General features: G+C 40.9%; 1 protein-coding gene across 2 annotated transcripts in view; it reads left to right on the top strand.

Annotated features, from left to right (window-relative positions):
- Positions 1–16,765, top strand: part of GRAMD4 (GRAM domain containing 4) — a 97,054-nt gene that overhangs the window by 46,512 nt on the left and 33,777 nt on the right. For both annotated transcript variants that reach the window (XM_063134113.1, XM_063134114.1), the window contains exons 4-5: positions 7,594–7,714; positions 13,811–13,872. In XM_063134113.1, coding sequence (XP_062990183.1) covers positions 7,594–7,714; positions 13,811–13,872 — 183 coding nt within the window. The remainder of the gene's footprint in view (positions 1–7,593; positions 7,715–13,810; positions 13,873–16,765) is intronic.

Raw genomic sequence — 16,765 nt, 5'->3', positions numbered from 1 at the left:
TAAGTGTAAGCCGCTCTGAGAGCCTTTTTTGGCTGAGGAGCGGGGTATAAGTATGATAAATAAATAAATAAATAAATAATAAAAAACACTGGGAAAAGTCCGTTCAGATGAAGAAAGAGAAGTTTCCCAGAATCCCAAGTTACCCGTTTTGCCTATGCCCTCCTCTAACTTTGGGATCATGTGATCATGACCGGGAGCTGACTCTGCCCCTCAGCCCTTTGAAAAAGGTATTTTTCCCGCCGATTTTTCCAAAACTTCTAGCGCGCGACCCGCACGACGCAGAGAGGTGAGAGTAGTCTCAAAATGACCCCCATCCACGACTCTCTGTGCACAAGAATTTTCAGAACGATAGCTTAAAAATCAACCCAGTTATCCCCGATTGTTTTCCGCAATGCAATCCTATGGGCGAAAACCTCCGTTTGACCCGCGCTGTCCCTGTTTGTAATGTTTGTTGACCCGATTTTTAAAAAATTCTAGCACGCGACCCGCACGACGCAGAGAAGTGAGAGTAGTCTCAAAATGACCCCCATCCACGACTCTCTGTGCACAAGAATTTCCAGAACGATAGCTTCAAAAACAACCTAGTTATGCGCGATTATTTCCCGCAATGCAATCCTATGGCAAAATGTTTTCAAGATGGCGACCGGAGCGGTCCGCCAGAACTAGGAGCTCCGAAAAATGGCCGCTTCTCTTTGCCTTGCTTCTAGGGGTCCGCGGTCCGCTTCTACTCCGCCTCTGGGTAAGGCGGAGCAGGCCAATCCGCTACTGCTTCTCCGCTCCTAATCGGAGCGGAGCACATGCCTAGTGTGTATATATATCTAAACACAGTCTAAGTGAGAATGACTGAGCATTTCATCATCTTATTTTGGAGAGACAAATATGCTGAGATAGGTTTGTTCAAATAGGTGAGAGAGAAAAATATTTTTTTCCTGGAAGCATTATGGATTTTTGTGGATATTTGAACTACCAGGATTTCTCCCGCCACCCCTTCCCAACAAACAAAAATGAAACAAAAATCCTAGTTATCCTTTTTACATCTTAAGTGTTCAAACGATCTTTATTTTTGTTTGAACTATAAGATGCCTTTTAATAGCTGCATTTGAACGCAGCGTTAAACCATGTTTTAGTATTACTTTAACAAGCTTAACCCATCTTCCTCCGCCCTCTTAGCTCTCTCCTACTCTGGCGTGGCCTTGGGGAGATCAGAAACTTTTCTTCTGATTCCATTTTAGATTTAGTGCAGGAATGGGGAATCTTCAGCCCACCCAGGATCCCTCTCCAGTCTGTAAGCTCCTTTTGCTGTTATCTTTAATAGCTGATCAGAGATAAGTGACTGTAAATCACCTTTAAATACCTTGGAAAGAATTGAGCTGTTGCAAAGATATTGAGCTGGGCATTTTGTAGGCAGGAGAGCGGCTTCACAGAACTGAGGTGCACATTTTGCAGGCAGAAAAACTGCTTACTTCTAAGTAGACGTGCAGGGGCTTGGTATCTGGGATGCTTTTTGAAATTGCTGCAGAGCACTTCCATCCTGCTTACTTCTGAGTAGATGTGGTGAAGCCTCGTCCTCCTTACTTTTGTGTGGGCTTAAAACGGTATCAATCATAGTTTGCCCTGCCAATTCTGCCTTTGGCAGTGCCCACAGGTGAGATGTGTCCCTTGAGACTTTTCCTATTTTGGAATTTGGCCCTTGGGCTGAAAAGAGTCATTATTACGTTGAGAGCCATAAACTGTACTTAGCCTTTCTTATGGTTAGTGAATGTAAGCTAGCACCATAAGCTCTAGTTTGAAATTGGCTTGTTTCCACGAACTATAGCTAAGATAAACCACAGTTTGTTTGGGTTTTGATGAAACAGCAAACTATGGTTAGTTTCAAATGGAAATGAAAGCTTCCCAACCCCATCTTATGGCTGCATCGGAGGAGGTGAAGAGTGTTATGAGAATGAGGCTAAGCTTGTTCTCATAATGCTAAATTATGGTTTAAGTGTTATGTTAGAACCATCCCTATATGAGGAACCATGTAGGTTATTCATTCAACTTAACTTTACTTGCTAGTTGTAAGTGGAAATAATTTTGGCAAAGGTAGTGAATATGTGTCCATTTGCAAGCAAAGTCTCTGTCGTTAAAAGCTGACATGAACCAGTTTGACAGTGTATGACTGAAGTTTGATCAGTCAGCTCAGTACCAATTATGCAACATACATGGTTTAAAATACTGTTTTAGAAAGAGGCTGTAAAGGGATTTGCCATAATTAACATGGGCTTAGTAACCCTATTTCTGCCTTATGTTTACACACAGAAATAGTAGTATTTATCTGTACAACCAGCTGATGGCATTAAACTTGCCAATCGCCTTATTATCCAACTTGGCCAGTGCAAGCAAAGCATACTGCTGTTCTGCTTTGGTAACTGTAAATTTAACCTTATGGTAGGGTGACCATATGGAAAGGAGGACAGGGCTCCTGTATCTTTAACAGTTGCATAGAAAAGGGAATTTCAGCAGGTGTCATTTGTATATATGGAGAACCTGGTGAAATTCCCTCTTTATCACCACAGTTAAAGTGCAGGAGCTATACTAGAGTGACCAGATTTAAAAGAGGGCAGGGCACCTGCAGCTTTAACTGTTGTGATAAAGAGGAAATTTCACCAGGTTCTCCATATATACAAATGACACCTGTTGAAATTTCCTTTACAATACAACTGTTAAAGGTACAGGAGCCCTGTCCTCCTTTTCATATGGTCACACTACCTTATGGGCTCAACTCTAGCAGGTTTGTTGAAGGTTATTATTTATTTATTTATTTATTTATTTATTTATTTATTTATATAGCACCATCAGTGTACATGGTGCTGTACAGAGTAAAGCAGTAAATAGCAAGACCCTGCCGCATAGGCTTACAATCTAATAAAATCATAGTAAAACAATAAGGAGGGGAAGAGAATGCAAACAGGTACAGGGTAGGGTAAGCAGGCACAGGGTAGGGTAAAACTAACAGTAGAAAGTAACAGTAGAAGTCTGCACAACATCAAGGTTAATTAGTTTGTCAGCTTTCATTCCACTTGGGAGAATGCACAGGTGTGCAAATGTGTACAAAAAAGTGGCTGCTTCAGCTGGTGAAGGACATAACATATGGCTATTTAGTTTTCTCTTAATGCTATGGAAACATTCTGCCTGTTCCAGACACTTAAAATCACTCAGATTTGTTGTCTCCCTAAAGACGATTCATAGTGATTTTTCTGCCACTGTGCAGTGGTTTCCTTTCCTCCCACTCAACTCAGTCTGGGAAGAGGCATGCGGAACTGTATCCTGTTTGAGCAAGCTAAATGGCTACCTGCCCATCACAAAGTGGTAAACATGGCATTTAAGAGTATGAGAGAGGCCTGCCTAGAAATGGATGAATCAGTCTATGTCACACTCTCACTGGCTCACTGATAAGTCTGTCTGTTCTACTGTTCTTGTATTAATCTGTAACTTAAAATACACCCACCACGGAATGAACATTTGCATTTAAACATGCGTTTTTGGACATATTTTTCTTTCCAAAACATACCTTTTATTGTCATTTTTGTCTCAAGAACAGTTTCACAAAATATGTTGAAGGGCAAAAATCTAGCGGATAGCTGAGTTCTGATTCACCTGTTAGTCTGGGAGGTGTGAATTGGGTCCATTCCTATTGGAATTCACTAAGATTGAATTCCTGAAGCATCTCTGGGCTCTACTAAATTGATCCAAGGGCGCTGCCAGTTTAGCACCCTGTTTGCAGTGATAGCCAGTGAACGGGCTCCAGTAACTGCCCTTTTTTAATTATTTCATTTGTTACCTTCATATCCTGCCTTTCCTCCAAGCAGTCCAGGGAAGATCCTCTTCCACTCCATTTTATCCTCACAACAACAACCCTGTGAGGTTAGGTTAAGCTGAGAGCCAGTGACTGGCCCAAAGTCACCCAGTGGATTTCCATGGCCGAGTGGGGACTAGAACCCAGATCTCCCAACTCCCAGTCCAACACTTTAACCCCTGTCCCCAGCATCCGGTACTTTGAAGTATGTTATCTTTGGACGTAGCTTGCAACTTCGTATTAAACCAGAAATCAAATGTGTGTTGAACCTTTTCATGAGACCCAGTTGTATATGGCTGTTTCTTGGGGAAAATGGTCATCTGAAGTGTCCCTGAAATGTAATGCACAGTGGTAGTATGTGGCGCGTCTGAGGCATATTTGTGAAGTGTATAAACCAGCATGTCCCATAGGCGAGATTGATAGCTTGGATGCATCTGCTGAAGAAGACTCTTGCTAATGGCAGTTTCATCCCTATAGCTTCTCTAAAGCCATGTTCAGGATTCTTTGCCCACTCCCCGCCCCCTGAAAATAGAATTGCTTCTGTCAATCTGAGGCTCTCGTCCAGCTTACTAATGAGGCTGTTTTTTCCTGCGTTAAAGAGCTAGGGCATGATAGGCTAGTGCTCGTGCCTGCTTTATGAAAGCCTTCTTTGCCTTTACCTTCATTTTATTTTAATGACCTTTAAGAATCATTTGTACAGTCACTAGGCTTAGGAAGGTGGGTGGGAAAACGAAAGGGCAGAAAGAAATGCAAGATGATTTTGAGTCATCCTAGGGTTTGATGCACTAGTATAAGGAAATTATTCTGATGCCATGCTGGCATCAAAAGCTTTCCTCGTTGTTCTATGGAGGGAGGTGGTTTTTTTTTTCTTTTTACAGAGGGAAGAAGGAATTCCAAGTAATTGTTAAGCTCATGCACTGCAACTGAACCCATTTAGCAGGTTTCCTTACCCTGTCCTAGTTGCTGGCATGTACCTAATAATACTTGTGCAAATACGATATGCTGGTGCCATGCTAGTTCTTGCATTGGTGTCAGATTTTGCTTTAGATATATGTGCCATTATTGCTGAAATTTGGAAGATTGTGTATTGGCCTGGTTGAAATCTGGCTTGTTATTGGCCCTGTTCAGACGACACACTAAGACATGGTGAGGAAGCATTTTGAGCTAAATATTATGGCCTACCATGTTGTGCGAACCATGACTTAGTGTGTCATGTGAACCATTCCTAACCATGGTGGCTACATAACCACGATTTAAACATACTCACTAACCATTTGCTGCATAAGGGTTAGCGGCCTAACCATGGCTTAGCATGATGTCTGAAGAGGCTCAAAGAGAAAAGAAGTTTGAAATGACAAAATGAATCCATCCCCACAAACAAACCATGGTTTATTAACCAGCTATACACCATAGATAGAAGAACCCATGGTTTGTTGTTGGCTTACAAAGTCTGGCTTGTTTAAACCATGGCTTGTCATGATGTTCAAATGCATGGCTTACTTCTGACTTGTTTGTACTGCTGTCGGTTTGAAACAAAGTTGTCTAGCAACCGCAACCTAAAAATGAAACCGAAGGCTGCTGAAAAGGCAGGAGAGAAATGAACCAGAAATAGGGAAAACAGACTGTGGCTTGTTCACTTAACTGTAAGACAATTGACCCTGTTCAGATAACACGCTAAGCCATGGTGGTTAAGCATTTTGAGCTAAACATCATGGCTTAGCAAGTCTTGTGAACCATGACATAGCAGGTTGTGTGAACCATTCCTACCCATGGTGCCTACATAACCATTGTTTAAACACGCTCACAAACCATTGCTGCAAAAGGTTTAGCAGCCTAACAGTGGCTTAGTGTGTTGTCTGAACAGGCCCATTTCAGGACTAAAGCAATCAAACCATGGCTTAGCATAATCCATGGCTTAGTGTTTGTGTGAATGCAGCCATTGATGCTAGATTTGTGTGACACCTCGGCAGGATCTAGACTACTGTTGGGGCCCAGGACACACTCCATACACCGTTTTCAAACCTGTTATAAAGCACTTTAAAGCAGTAGTGTAGATCCGACCCTAATGTACAGATTTGTATTCTGTGGATAAAATATACATTCTGAAGGCAAAGAACATGTCTACAAGTTTTTCTCTGGAAGTAGGTCACTCTTAGTACTTTCTTCCTGCACCTTTGGATTGTTTGTACTTTATTTTTTCTCTTCAGGCTGAGGTTGATTACAAGCATCTGCTCAATCTGTGTAACTAAAGCACTGTGTAACTAAAAACGCCACTGTTTCTGCACATGTTCTGATGTTGGTTGGTCCTTTTGCAATACTCAAGCTCGTGGAATGATGTTATTTAACCCTCTAGTACTGTTTTCCAAACCAATCAGCTTAAAGGTTTTGATTTGAAATCTTTCAACAAACTAATCGTGTTTGAAGAAGCAGCCATATAGGTTTGAATAAGGTTTGTATATTAACCTACGTTGCTGTTTCTTCAAACATGATTGGTGAGTTTAAGGATTTCAGATCTAAACCTTTAGTTTGTTTGGAGCACCCCTTGTTCAGGATTTCTTTTTCACTTGTGGCATCATTTCCTTTCAGTCAACTGAGGCCATTTCTCAGTAGTATTGGACAGATTTCCCCCCTTGTTTGATAGTAAAAAGTTTACTTTAGATAGGGTGACCCCTAAGAAAAGGAGGACAGGGTTTCTGTATCTTCAACAGTTGTATTGAAAAGGAAATTTCAGCAGGTGTCAATTGTATATATGGGGAACCTGGTGAAATTCCCTCTTCATCACAACGGTTATAAAGCTGCAGGTGTCCTGCCCTCTTTTAAATCTGGTCACTCTAGTATAGCTCTTGCAGCTTTAACTGTTGTGATGAAGAGGGAATTTCACCAGGTTCTCCATATATACAAAGGACACCTGCTGAAATTCCTTTTCTATGCAACTGTTAAAGATATAGGAGACCTGTCCGCTTTTTCATATGGTCACCCTACTTTAGACCTGGGTGCTAGTGGGTAGCACTGTAAAGGGGTATTGGAAAGAAGGAGGTTGTGAAGCAAATCATGCAACCCAGGGCGGTTGGCAGGCAAGGAGGGGAGATCTGTCTTTGGGAGAGGGACGCTGTGCCTCTTCTGCAGCTTCCACTCATCCCACTTCTGCCCCACAACCACTTGCATTGGCTCCATATCGACTGCAGATATGACACATCGTAACAGCCAATCAGAGGGGAGAACGTAACATAGTGATGCATAATGTCATGTTGCATAGCAGTATCATGCCATACTACAGTTCCCAAGATACACTTTATGGATGCGCATGCACAACAATTCCCAATGAGATCTCGGAATAATGGAGAACCTCCGACTGAGATTGGATAGAGATATTCGTAACTTGTTGAGCAAATTATTATTTCTGTTGGGGTTAGTTTGGCCATCACTCATTACAATAAACACTGCAGTTTAGCTTCAGAAATCAGATTAGTAAAGATATCTAGGAAGAAACATAAGCAGGCCAAAAAGCTTTCTGGATAGCAAGAACTGGTTTGCAGGCACTGCTGTTAGTACCTAGTATGGTGAATTCTTTCTTTTTCCTCCAAAGTGGAAGGAACTTCTGAGCCAAGAGTCTAATCCTCTCCCAGAGTACAAGCTTGTCAGGGGTCAGTGGGGCTAGATATGGATAGAACTGCAACCTTCAGAGCTTTTAAGTTCTCAACCAGTTTTGGTGACCGAAATCAGAGTAAAACCCCTATTCTGCACCCCCTTCTTTACAGAGGAGGAGCTCAGGAAACTGAGAGAAGAAACGAATGCTGAAACATTGAAACAAGAGCTAGAAAAAGAACGTCTGAGGAGGATAGAACTGGAACAAAAAGTCAATGAAATTCTTAAAACAAGGTAAGGGAAATCTATTATACAAGATGCTGCATGGCTGGTGTTTTAGAAGAGGACAAGGCTGTTCTCTAGTGGCAGCACCAAATGAATGATGGGTAATAAAATCTGAAGTTTGTTTGTTCTAACGTTCAATGGAATGAAGTGGAAAATTGGTGATTACAAAGTGATTCTGAAGTTATATTTGTGTTGTTGTTATTGAATTCTAAAAGGCTGGAAACTTAGAAAAAGGTTCCCATTGGTGCCACTGGAATGTTTTTTATAAGCTTTCTTGCTCTGTGTGTGTGTGTGTGTGTGTGTGTGTATGTATGTATGAATGTATGGGTTCCTATTGTGCATTGTGCTGGGGAAGGGATAACCCCCCCCCACATGCTGTGTTCCAAGAATTGACCCCCCACACACCTGTAATTAATTGAAGTAAAAATTAGTAAGTCAAAATGGAGGTGTATTCAGACACTTAACATTAATTGGAATGTGTGGTAATGTGAAATTACTTCATCGAAATTGTTAACTAGCCTAATTAATCCCCAAGAAGCTTCTTATATCAGTTCACTAAGGAGAAAAGTGGGCCTCAAATCTATGTGGAAAAGTCCTTTCTTTTAACAGTATAATGTATTTTCTATAATGGGGTGGTTCATTGAGCTCTAAAAGAGCTAGATTGAAGCTACAGTGACTCAGGTTTTGGCAAGCTGAGCCTAATATAAGTGACAGACAGATCAAATCTGCAAAGTAGGCACAGGAAAAACAGCTTCCCACAATTTAGGGACCACAGTCCTTGATCCCTTCGTTCTTTACATGAGGTGCATCAAAGCAAATGTGCTACTTGCAAACGCTGAAAGATATTGAAGCATATTTATGTCACCATAAGATGTAGTGAAGTAGTTCAATTACGGAACTCACTTACTGCTTGTGCTTTACACCTTCAGTGCTGGCCTTTAAGAAAGCTTTAAAAACATATTTTTTCAAACCAGCCTTTTCTGAGTAAGTAGTTAATATATGCATTCTGTTCTTAACAACCTCAGTTTTATCTTCATTTCCTCAATTTTGATAGAACCGTTTCTGTGTATTTATTTGTGTCTAACCCTTTCAGCATTTATAAGCTGCTTTGTGAGTTGTTATTTCTGAAGAGCGGAATATAAATGTATTGAATGAATGAAAGAAAGAAGTAAGGTGGGAAGAATTCATGTTATTTTTATTTCTGTTGTGCCTGTAATAAAGAAGAAATACTAAACAGTACAGAGGTATCCATTTTGTAGGCTTTTCCATGAGGATGCTCAGGGATCGCCTCAAACTTAGTATAGCATCTGCTGCAGGAGGCAGTTTGCCAGTGGAACAAATGTCTAAACGATTTGAAATGGTCTGAACGGCCATTTGTCGGCTGTAAATTGCATTCTGTCACCACTGTGTGTTACAAGCTGTGAGCTCGTTTTATCACATAACAAAACTGTAATTACTGTTAGTAGTGTCTTATTGGCAAACTGGGGGCTGTAGTTCAGTTTTGCTATTCCCACTATTGTCTCTACTTTCTCTCTCGATAGAATTAACATGTCACCTACAAGTCGCTTAGTACTTCCATTTTCTGTGTCACATATCCAGGGGAACTGGACCTTTTGGCCATGTGGAAAAGGGACTTTTCTGTAGAGGCACCAAACCAGTGAAATACTTTCTCCAGAGAGACATGGCATTGGCAGACACCTTCACATTCTAACTCTTGGTATAAAGTGAAATGTTTTGTTAGATTTTCCAGCCATAGCTCTCAAGTTTGATTTTAGCTTCTAGCCTTTAGTTTAAGATGCCCTGAGCTAAGATGAGTGTAACTGAACACAGGTAAGAAGCCGTTATAGGGCTTACTCTGTATGGTGGTGATGCTTGCAAAGAGGTTTTACTTCTCTGCATCTGCAAATATTGGCCATATTGGTCCTCTTTCAAGTGGCAAAGAACTGTTTGTATAAAGGCTCATAGAATCAGCAATACAGTCTCGAAGGATCGCTGTGACTGGGTTGGACTGTATTGTAGATAAAATTGCTTGTACTTATGCCATCATAGGTGCCATTGTTTTAATGGAGTCTGAGATACATGCAGCCGGCACAATTGCCTGGGCATATAGTTTTAGATACTTTCCCGTAACCAGACCACATGGACATGCTCTTTGGAAGATTGAGGCCTACCACCTCTTTCCTGACCTGGCTTGTGAAATCTGCCAGGACTGGGCTTGTTATATGGATCTTGGAAGTGGTGAATGTTCCCTTGAGGGATGGTGTAATTCCTATTGCCTTTAAAAAGGGGAATCATGAAACCAGTTTTGAAAAAAATCAAATTTGGACCCTGGTGGTCCTTTACAACTATCACTCACTGTCAAACGTGCTATTTTTGAACAAGGTGGTGATCTCAACTCCGGAAAGTATTGAAGGAAAGTGATTATATAGATCCATATCAATCTGGTTTGCAGCCTAGTTATGAGATGGAAATGGTCTTGGCTGCCTGGGTAGCTTCCATATGCTTTGGAGAGGAAGAATGTAGACGTCTCTTTCATGTAAGCGCCAAAGTTCCTATGCAAGTTGTTAATGTATAAACAAACATACACAAATACTGGTCAGTTCTTGTTTGGATTTATATCCTTTTTGCTCAAGGATAAAAATACGTTAACATATTCAGAGGTAGCCCCCCCCCCCCCCGGTGTGGGTAGGTTTTATTCAGGTTAATGGAATGAGCACTGCAAGATGATATGCAACCTAATATAATATTTCTCAAACTCTTGATACCAGAAGTACGTGCTGTTCTTGTTTTCTTTTCTCTTACTATAAAACATGCATTTTATTGATCAGCTCCAAAATGAGTAGGCAGACATCCTACTTCAGTATGCTTCCAGTGTCCCATCTTTACCTTTGGTCTGACAGTGTGGTTCTGCTATCGTGCAGGTTGTCTTAGGGCAGGGGTGGGCAGAAAGTAGTAGATCCCCAGATGTTTTGGACCTCAGCTCCCAGTATTAGCCATGCTGGCATGGTTTCCTGGGAGATGAAATCCAAAACATTTGGAGATCAACTTTTGCCCTCCAACGATTCCCTTTCTCTTGCCTTCAGGACAATGTCACTGGCCATATAAATTGGCAGAAAGAGTGGGGCATTCTGGCCCCAACTGGTCATAAAGTGGTGGGTGCATTCAACGAGGGAGCTTTGATTAATTTAATTTTTTAAATTAGTTTTCCAGCCCTGTCGAGGCACACTAGTGAGCCCAGCACCATTTTTAATGGTGCGCTGCTTTTAATGATGCACTGGTTTAAAATGTTTGAATTAGTTTTATGTATTTTATGGTGTTTTTATTTGTGTTGTACCCCGCCTCGATCCAGAGGGAGAGGCGGGTAACAAATAATAATAATAATAATAATAATAATAATAATAATAATTTGGGACTCAGTGGCCTGGTAATTCATTGTTGCCAAAGTTTGCCTCTACAACTGTTTAAAAGCTGAAATATCCTTGAAACTATAAACCATATTTAAATACATTAATGAGTACTTGAGTATAACCCAACCAGGGCTTTTTTTGGATAGCATTAGAGAGAATTATGTCCCTGAAAAACCATTGTTTAAGGTAGTTATCCTGCTTATTACTTCGTTTGGTTGTGACATTACTGGTTGCTTTTGTTACTTGTATGTGGAGAGTTTGGGTCTTTGGAGAGGAATTGAGGGTAGGAATGGGTAGTTCCGAAGCAAATGTAATAATGCAAATTGCTGTGCAACAGGCACAATGCCTGCCCAAGAACCTCGTTAAAAGCCTGTAGTGCGCTTTGAAGGTGCGCGAGTAAATAACAAGTGTATCCTGGATCAAGTTTCCTTTTCAACTTACACATCACAGATGCCAGCTGTAAGAATAAAATTGTTTGCTAATTCCTTGGCACTGACTCTTAGGGTGTTTTTGTGGGATGGAGCTGAATGGAAGCATGTAAACCTGCACTTTGCTGCTGTGTAAAATTATATGCCATTAGCTATTCATGGCCGGCTCTAAATGACATTTCACGCTACTGTAATTGCCATGCAACTAAACACAAAGGAGCCTGAGCTGGTGTTACCACCGTATTTGATAGAAACAGCATTTTATCAATTAACAAAAATTAAGACATTAAACAGATCCAGTGCAATTGCATTGAGATTTCAATTTGGAATGAAGGGCAACTTCAGATGGTATGCAAGGTTGGTTGTATTCAATGTCACACTCAAGGTATGTCAGTAGAATCAAGTGTTTTGTTCCTGCAATAGGTCCCAGGTTATGCCATTAACAGATGATGCAGACGGTATCTTCCCTGAGGGTGTCCCTGATTAAAGGCTGTGGTTCCAGCTCAGGTTTCAGGGAAGGAAGCATCTCATTAATGGCTGCACTTAAGGCGAAGTCAGTGTTTATATTAACCATGGCTTGTTGCTTTAGCCATTACTCAACTTGCAGACAAGCAAACTGTAGCTTGCGTTCCCCATTTCTGGTTTGTTTCCCCCCCTGCTCATTTTGCCAACCTTCAGAGCAGTCATTTTCAAGCCTCTGTTGCTGGGCATCTCTGTTTCAGGGCAGATATCAGTGCAAATAAACCAGGGATAAGCCATGGTTCTGGGTTCAGACGTCACAGCAAGCCATGGTTTAAACAAGGCAGGCTTCGTAAGCCAACAACAAACCATGGGTTCTATTTGTGGTGCTTAGCTAGCTAACATACCATGGTTTGTTTGAGGGGATAAATTCAGATACAACAAGTGGCCAAATTTCAACAAACCACACCATGGCTTAGTGTTTCCCACAATAGCTGGACAGACATTGCAAGGCATGTTATTAGCAAGCTTACTGTTTGACCCAGTTGGATTACTTATTCTTGCAAGGGATTCCTTTGAAGGCCACATAAATGTACAGTGAGCAGCATATAAATGTACCTTAACAACAAAGGGTAAAACAAAGAAACCAACTGAGGCATGGACAGACATCAGTCTAATGCCCCGTATCTTTCCCAGGAGCAGTTTCACTCTTGTATTTTGGAAAGCTTGTAAATCCTTTTCAAATCAGAGCACATGGAGTTATGGTAGCTTCTGGTTGGTTGGAGGACAAAGTTTTAATTTCCTTTTACACGATCTACTTCTAGAACATCTTTTCGTTCCAGAATTATGCTCCTAGAGTCTGCAGTAAATGCAGACTTGACCAATTCTTTGTAAAGGTGTGTGGAAATGCAAGGGATTTTTTTTCTTTGCTCAAAATGTATTGGCTTTACTTGATACTTGGGCGTGGGTGGGAGGCCCTTGAGTTCATTGCCAAAAGTGAATGAAAGTATGTAAAACTGCACTGCAAATTTGGCCACCAACCTTGTGTGTCAGAGGTTTTTCTATGTTTTTCTATGGCTCAGTTCAGACAACACGATAGTTAATGCAGTGTGAAAACTCCACTCAGCAGTTGAATTTTTAGGGGGTTCTTCCTACACAACATGTTCTAACTCCACTGTTGTGTGACTGTGGGTTACCATGGAATTGAGTAAAATCCATCGTGACATTTGATTGACGGTTCCTCCATGCTCTCTCCTTCCCTCCCGATGGTATTGCATCAGCCATTGCTGCAAAAAAAAACCACACCCCAGTCCCAGTGGGCACTCGCTCCTTTCGCCGCTCTTGCCAGGGAACTCTGTAGACAGTGAGAAAAGTCAACTCAGCCCAACGGAAAGCTCCACAGAGCCTGAAACACAACACGCAACACAATGGTTGTGCAGGAACTCTCCTCTGCACGGCGTGGATATTCTGTGTGTAGTGTTTCCCCAAAAAACCCTCCACTGTTGCATGGAGTTTTCCCTCCAGACAACACTTTTCTCAATGGTGGTGTAAAAACTCCACCGTGGAGTTCTAAAACCACCGTTGAGAAATGTGTTGTCCGAACTGAGCCTATATGTTTTTATGTGTTTATATGTCATGAAAAACAAATGTTCTTATTTCTTGTTTTTTTATGATGGATACTAAAAAAAGTGATGTGGACCTTTCTTCTTTTAGCAAGCTAGTACTCATATGAAAGATGTACTTTTGTTTGTTTGTTCAGTGGGTGTACTATTCTAAATTGCTCTTGTTTTCTCCACTTTGGTTTGTTTTAGAGCAGAAGAACCATCTCCTATTCAGCAACCCCCAAAAGCACAGACACAAGTTAATGGAACAGGTATATCTTGCTCCTTATTAGTGCCCTTTGTGATTTCAACTGGATTTTCTCCCACACAGAAGAGAGTGGAAGATATGATGGACAAGGGGGGGAAAAGGCTACTAATAATTCATTTGACTTAGGAGACCGAAATGTTTATTTGAATGTGCAGTTCTTTCTCTTAGCAAATCCTGTTATGTTGGAGCTGCTAGGCAAGGTGGATTAAAAATATATGATTTAAACAAAAATTAAAAATCAGTATTTTAAAATTTTAAATTGGATTTTTTTTTAAAGAAAAGGTAAATACCAGGTTTTTCTTTTTAAAAAAATCTACATAAATATTAAATAATCTAGATATAAGCAGCAAATGCTTTTACCACTCTAAGCATGAACCACCCTGGGTTGATTATTCGATTGCTAACTCACACTGGTACCAACAGACAAGGCTTGTCATGGCTTGTTTCCAGCGTACTCCTCCTGCCTACTCCCAGCACGTATCCCAGGAGCTTTTGTGGCATAACGCCTGCTGTGATGAGATTCCTCCACCTTTTCTTAGCTTGAGGAGCACCTGTGTTGACATACGTATGCCATATCTTTAGAGTAGAGGGAGGGGTTGAGAGTTTAATTTAGTTTCTTTAAACCCTTAAAAAATGACCCCCTTGGCTGCTCCTCGCAACCCATTCCTGATCTTCTGATAGCAAGCGTGGGTTGGCCCACCACTGATATTATCTGTGATCTGTTAGCAGACTATAGTAAAGTGAATACAATCAAGATTGCAACGTTTGCTGCAGCAGCTCAAAAAATCCGCCAAAATTTTCTAAAGGAATCTGGTGTAGACTGCAGAGGGGACCACCTGCTATAATCTTCTGTTATTATTGTCACTAGGGGCTGTAATTATTATTATTATTATTATTATTATTATTATTATTATTATTATTATTATATCTTAGCCTCTTCTCCCAGACTGGTGCTTTATATGACCTTTTGTTCCCTGACATCTTCTTTTATTGTGATCGTAACGGCCTTTGTGCCATAGACAAATTTTATTTTATTTTATTTTATTTATTTATTTATTACATTTTTAAACTGCCCAATAGCCGAAGCTCTCTGGGCAGCTCACAAAGATTAAAACCATAATAAAACAACCAACAGGTTAAAAACACAAATACAAAATACAGTATAAAAAGCTCAACCAGGATAAAACCACACAGCAAAAATTGATATAAGATTAAAATACAGAGTTAGAACAGTAAATTTTAAATTTAAGTTAAAATTAAGTGTTAAAATACTGAGAGAATAAAAAGGTTTTCAGCTGGCGAAAGAGTACAGTGTAGGCGCCAGGTGGACCTCTCTGGGGAGCTCATTCCACAGCCAGGGTGCCACAGCGGAGAAAGCCCTCCTCCTAGTAGCCTCCTGCCTAGGGTGACCATATGACCAGATTTGCCCGGACTTGTCCGGGTTTTTGATGGCAAATCCGGGAGGGGAGGGGAAATCCGGATTTATCTTCAAAGAGTAGCTCTAATGGGAATTAACAAAAATGCTTATAACTCTGTCATTTTTTAAGATAAAGTCATGAAATTTGGCACAGTGGTAGCTCTTAGGAAGGGCTTTAGTCATACCAAATTTGAAACAGATCCGTTCATCCAGTGATTTTTTAGGATTTTTTTAAAAATTGAGGTTTTAAAATTATTATTTTTTAAATCGTCATTTTTAAAGATAAAGAGATGAAACTTTGCACCGTGAAAGAATTTAGGTAGAGCTTTAGCCACACCAAATTTGAAACAGATCTGTTCATCCATTGATTTTTTAGGATTTTTTTTAAAAAATGAGGTTTTAAAATTATTATTTTTTAAATCGTCATTTTTAAAGATAGAGCTGAAAGTTGGCACCATGATAGCTTTTAGGTAGAGCTTTAGCCATACCAAATTTGAAACAGATCTGGGCCAGTAGCAAACCTTGTTAACAATAACAGCAGCTTGCAATGAGTGAAGATACAGTCAGAAAAGATATTTGCGGGAAGGGGAGAATGTAACACACAGAGTATAGCAAAAGCTTCAAAGTACAGCAAAACCTACAAAAGTAGGAGTGAGTGAAGTTAATTTCAGATACATTGAATCTCTCACTTGTTCTTTATTTCAGTGATTTTAACATTAAGATGTTATGTAGAACAGATTTGTCTTAAATGTGTGCTGTAAAATCAGACATGTGACCAAGGCTATGTTCGGGTGGGCACGCCCCCTTGGTGCTGGACACGCCCCCTTGGGGGCGACCATGTTGTCCTCCTATTTGGTTTCCAAAATATGGTCACCCTACACCTGCCTCACTTCCTTTGGCAGGGGCTCATGGAGAAGGGCCCCTGTAGATGATCTTAAAGTCCGGGCAGGTACATATAGGAGGAGGCGTTCCTTCAAATAACCTGGCCCCAAACCGTTTAGGGCTTTGAATGTCAATACCAGCACTTTGAATCAGGCCCGGACCTGGATTGGCAGCCAGTGAAGTTGTAAAAGGAATTCCTAAATTTTCCACCATTCCCTGCGGGGCGGGGGGGGGGATTTCAGCATGACAACGGGTGGGGGGAGAACTTAAATCCTGTGCTCACTCAGTTCACAAGGGAATAAAGCTGGCCACTGTCAAATGAAGCGCTGAATTGGAGGAGGAAGAGTGAAGGCCCCTGCGAGGAACGGTCAGGTTTTATGCTGCTTTGTAGCCCTTTCAAACAAGGCCTGCAGCACCCACTCTGCCAGCTTTGGACATCACAACAGCCACCATGGGTGATAATCCATGGTATGTTGCTGTGTCATGTGAACCAGGTCATTGATTTAAAGGAGGCTTTTTTATGGACATGAAGGACCAGTCGGATCCTTTTTTCAAATGTGAATATTTATATGCCACCCAATAAACAAAGGCATTTTGT

This window comes from Elgaria multicarinata, chromosome 9 (assembly GCF_023053635.1).
Source record: "Elgaria multicarinata webbii isolate HBS135686 ecotype San Diego chromosome 9, rElgMul1.1.pri, whole genome shotgun sequence".
NCBI lineage: Eukaryota > Metazoa > Chordata > Lepidosauria > Squamata > Anguidae > Elgaria > Elgaria multicarinata.
Note: the sequence above shows the minus strand (reverse complement) of the source record. Positions and strands in the feature narration are given on the sequence as shown.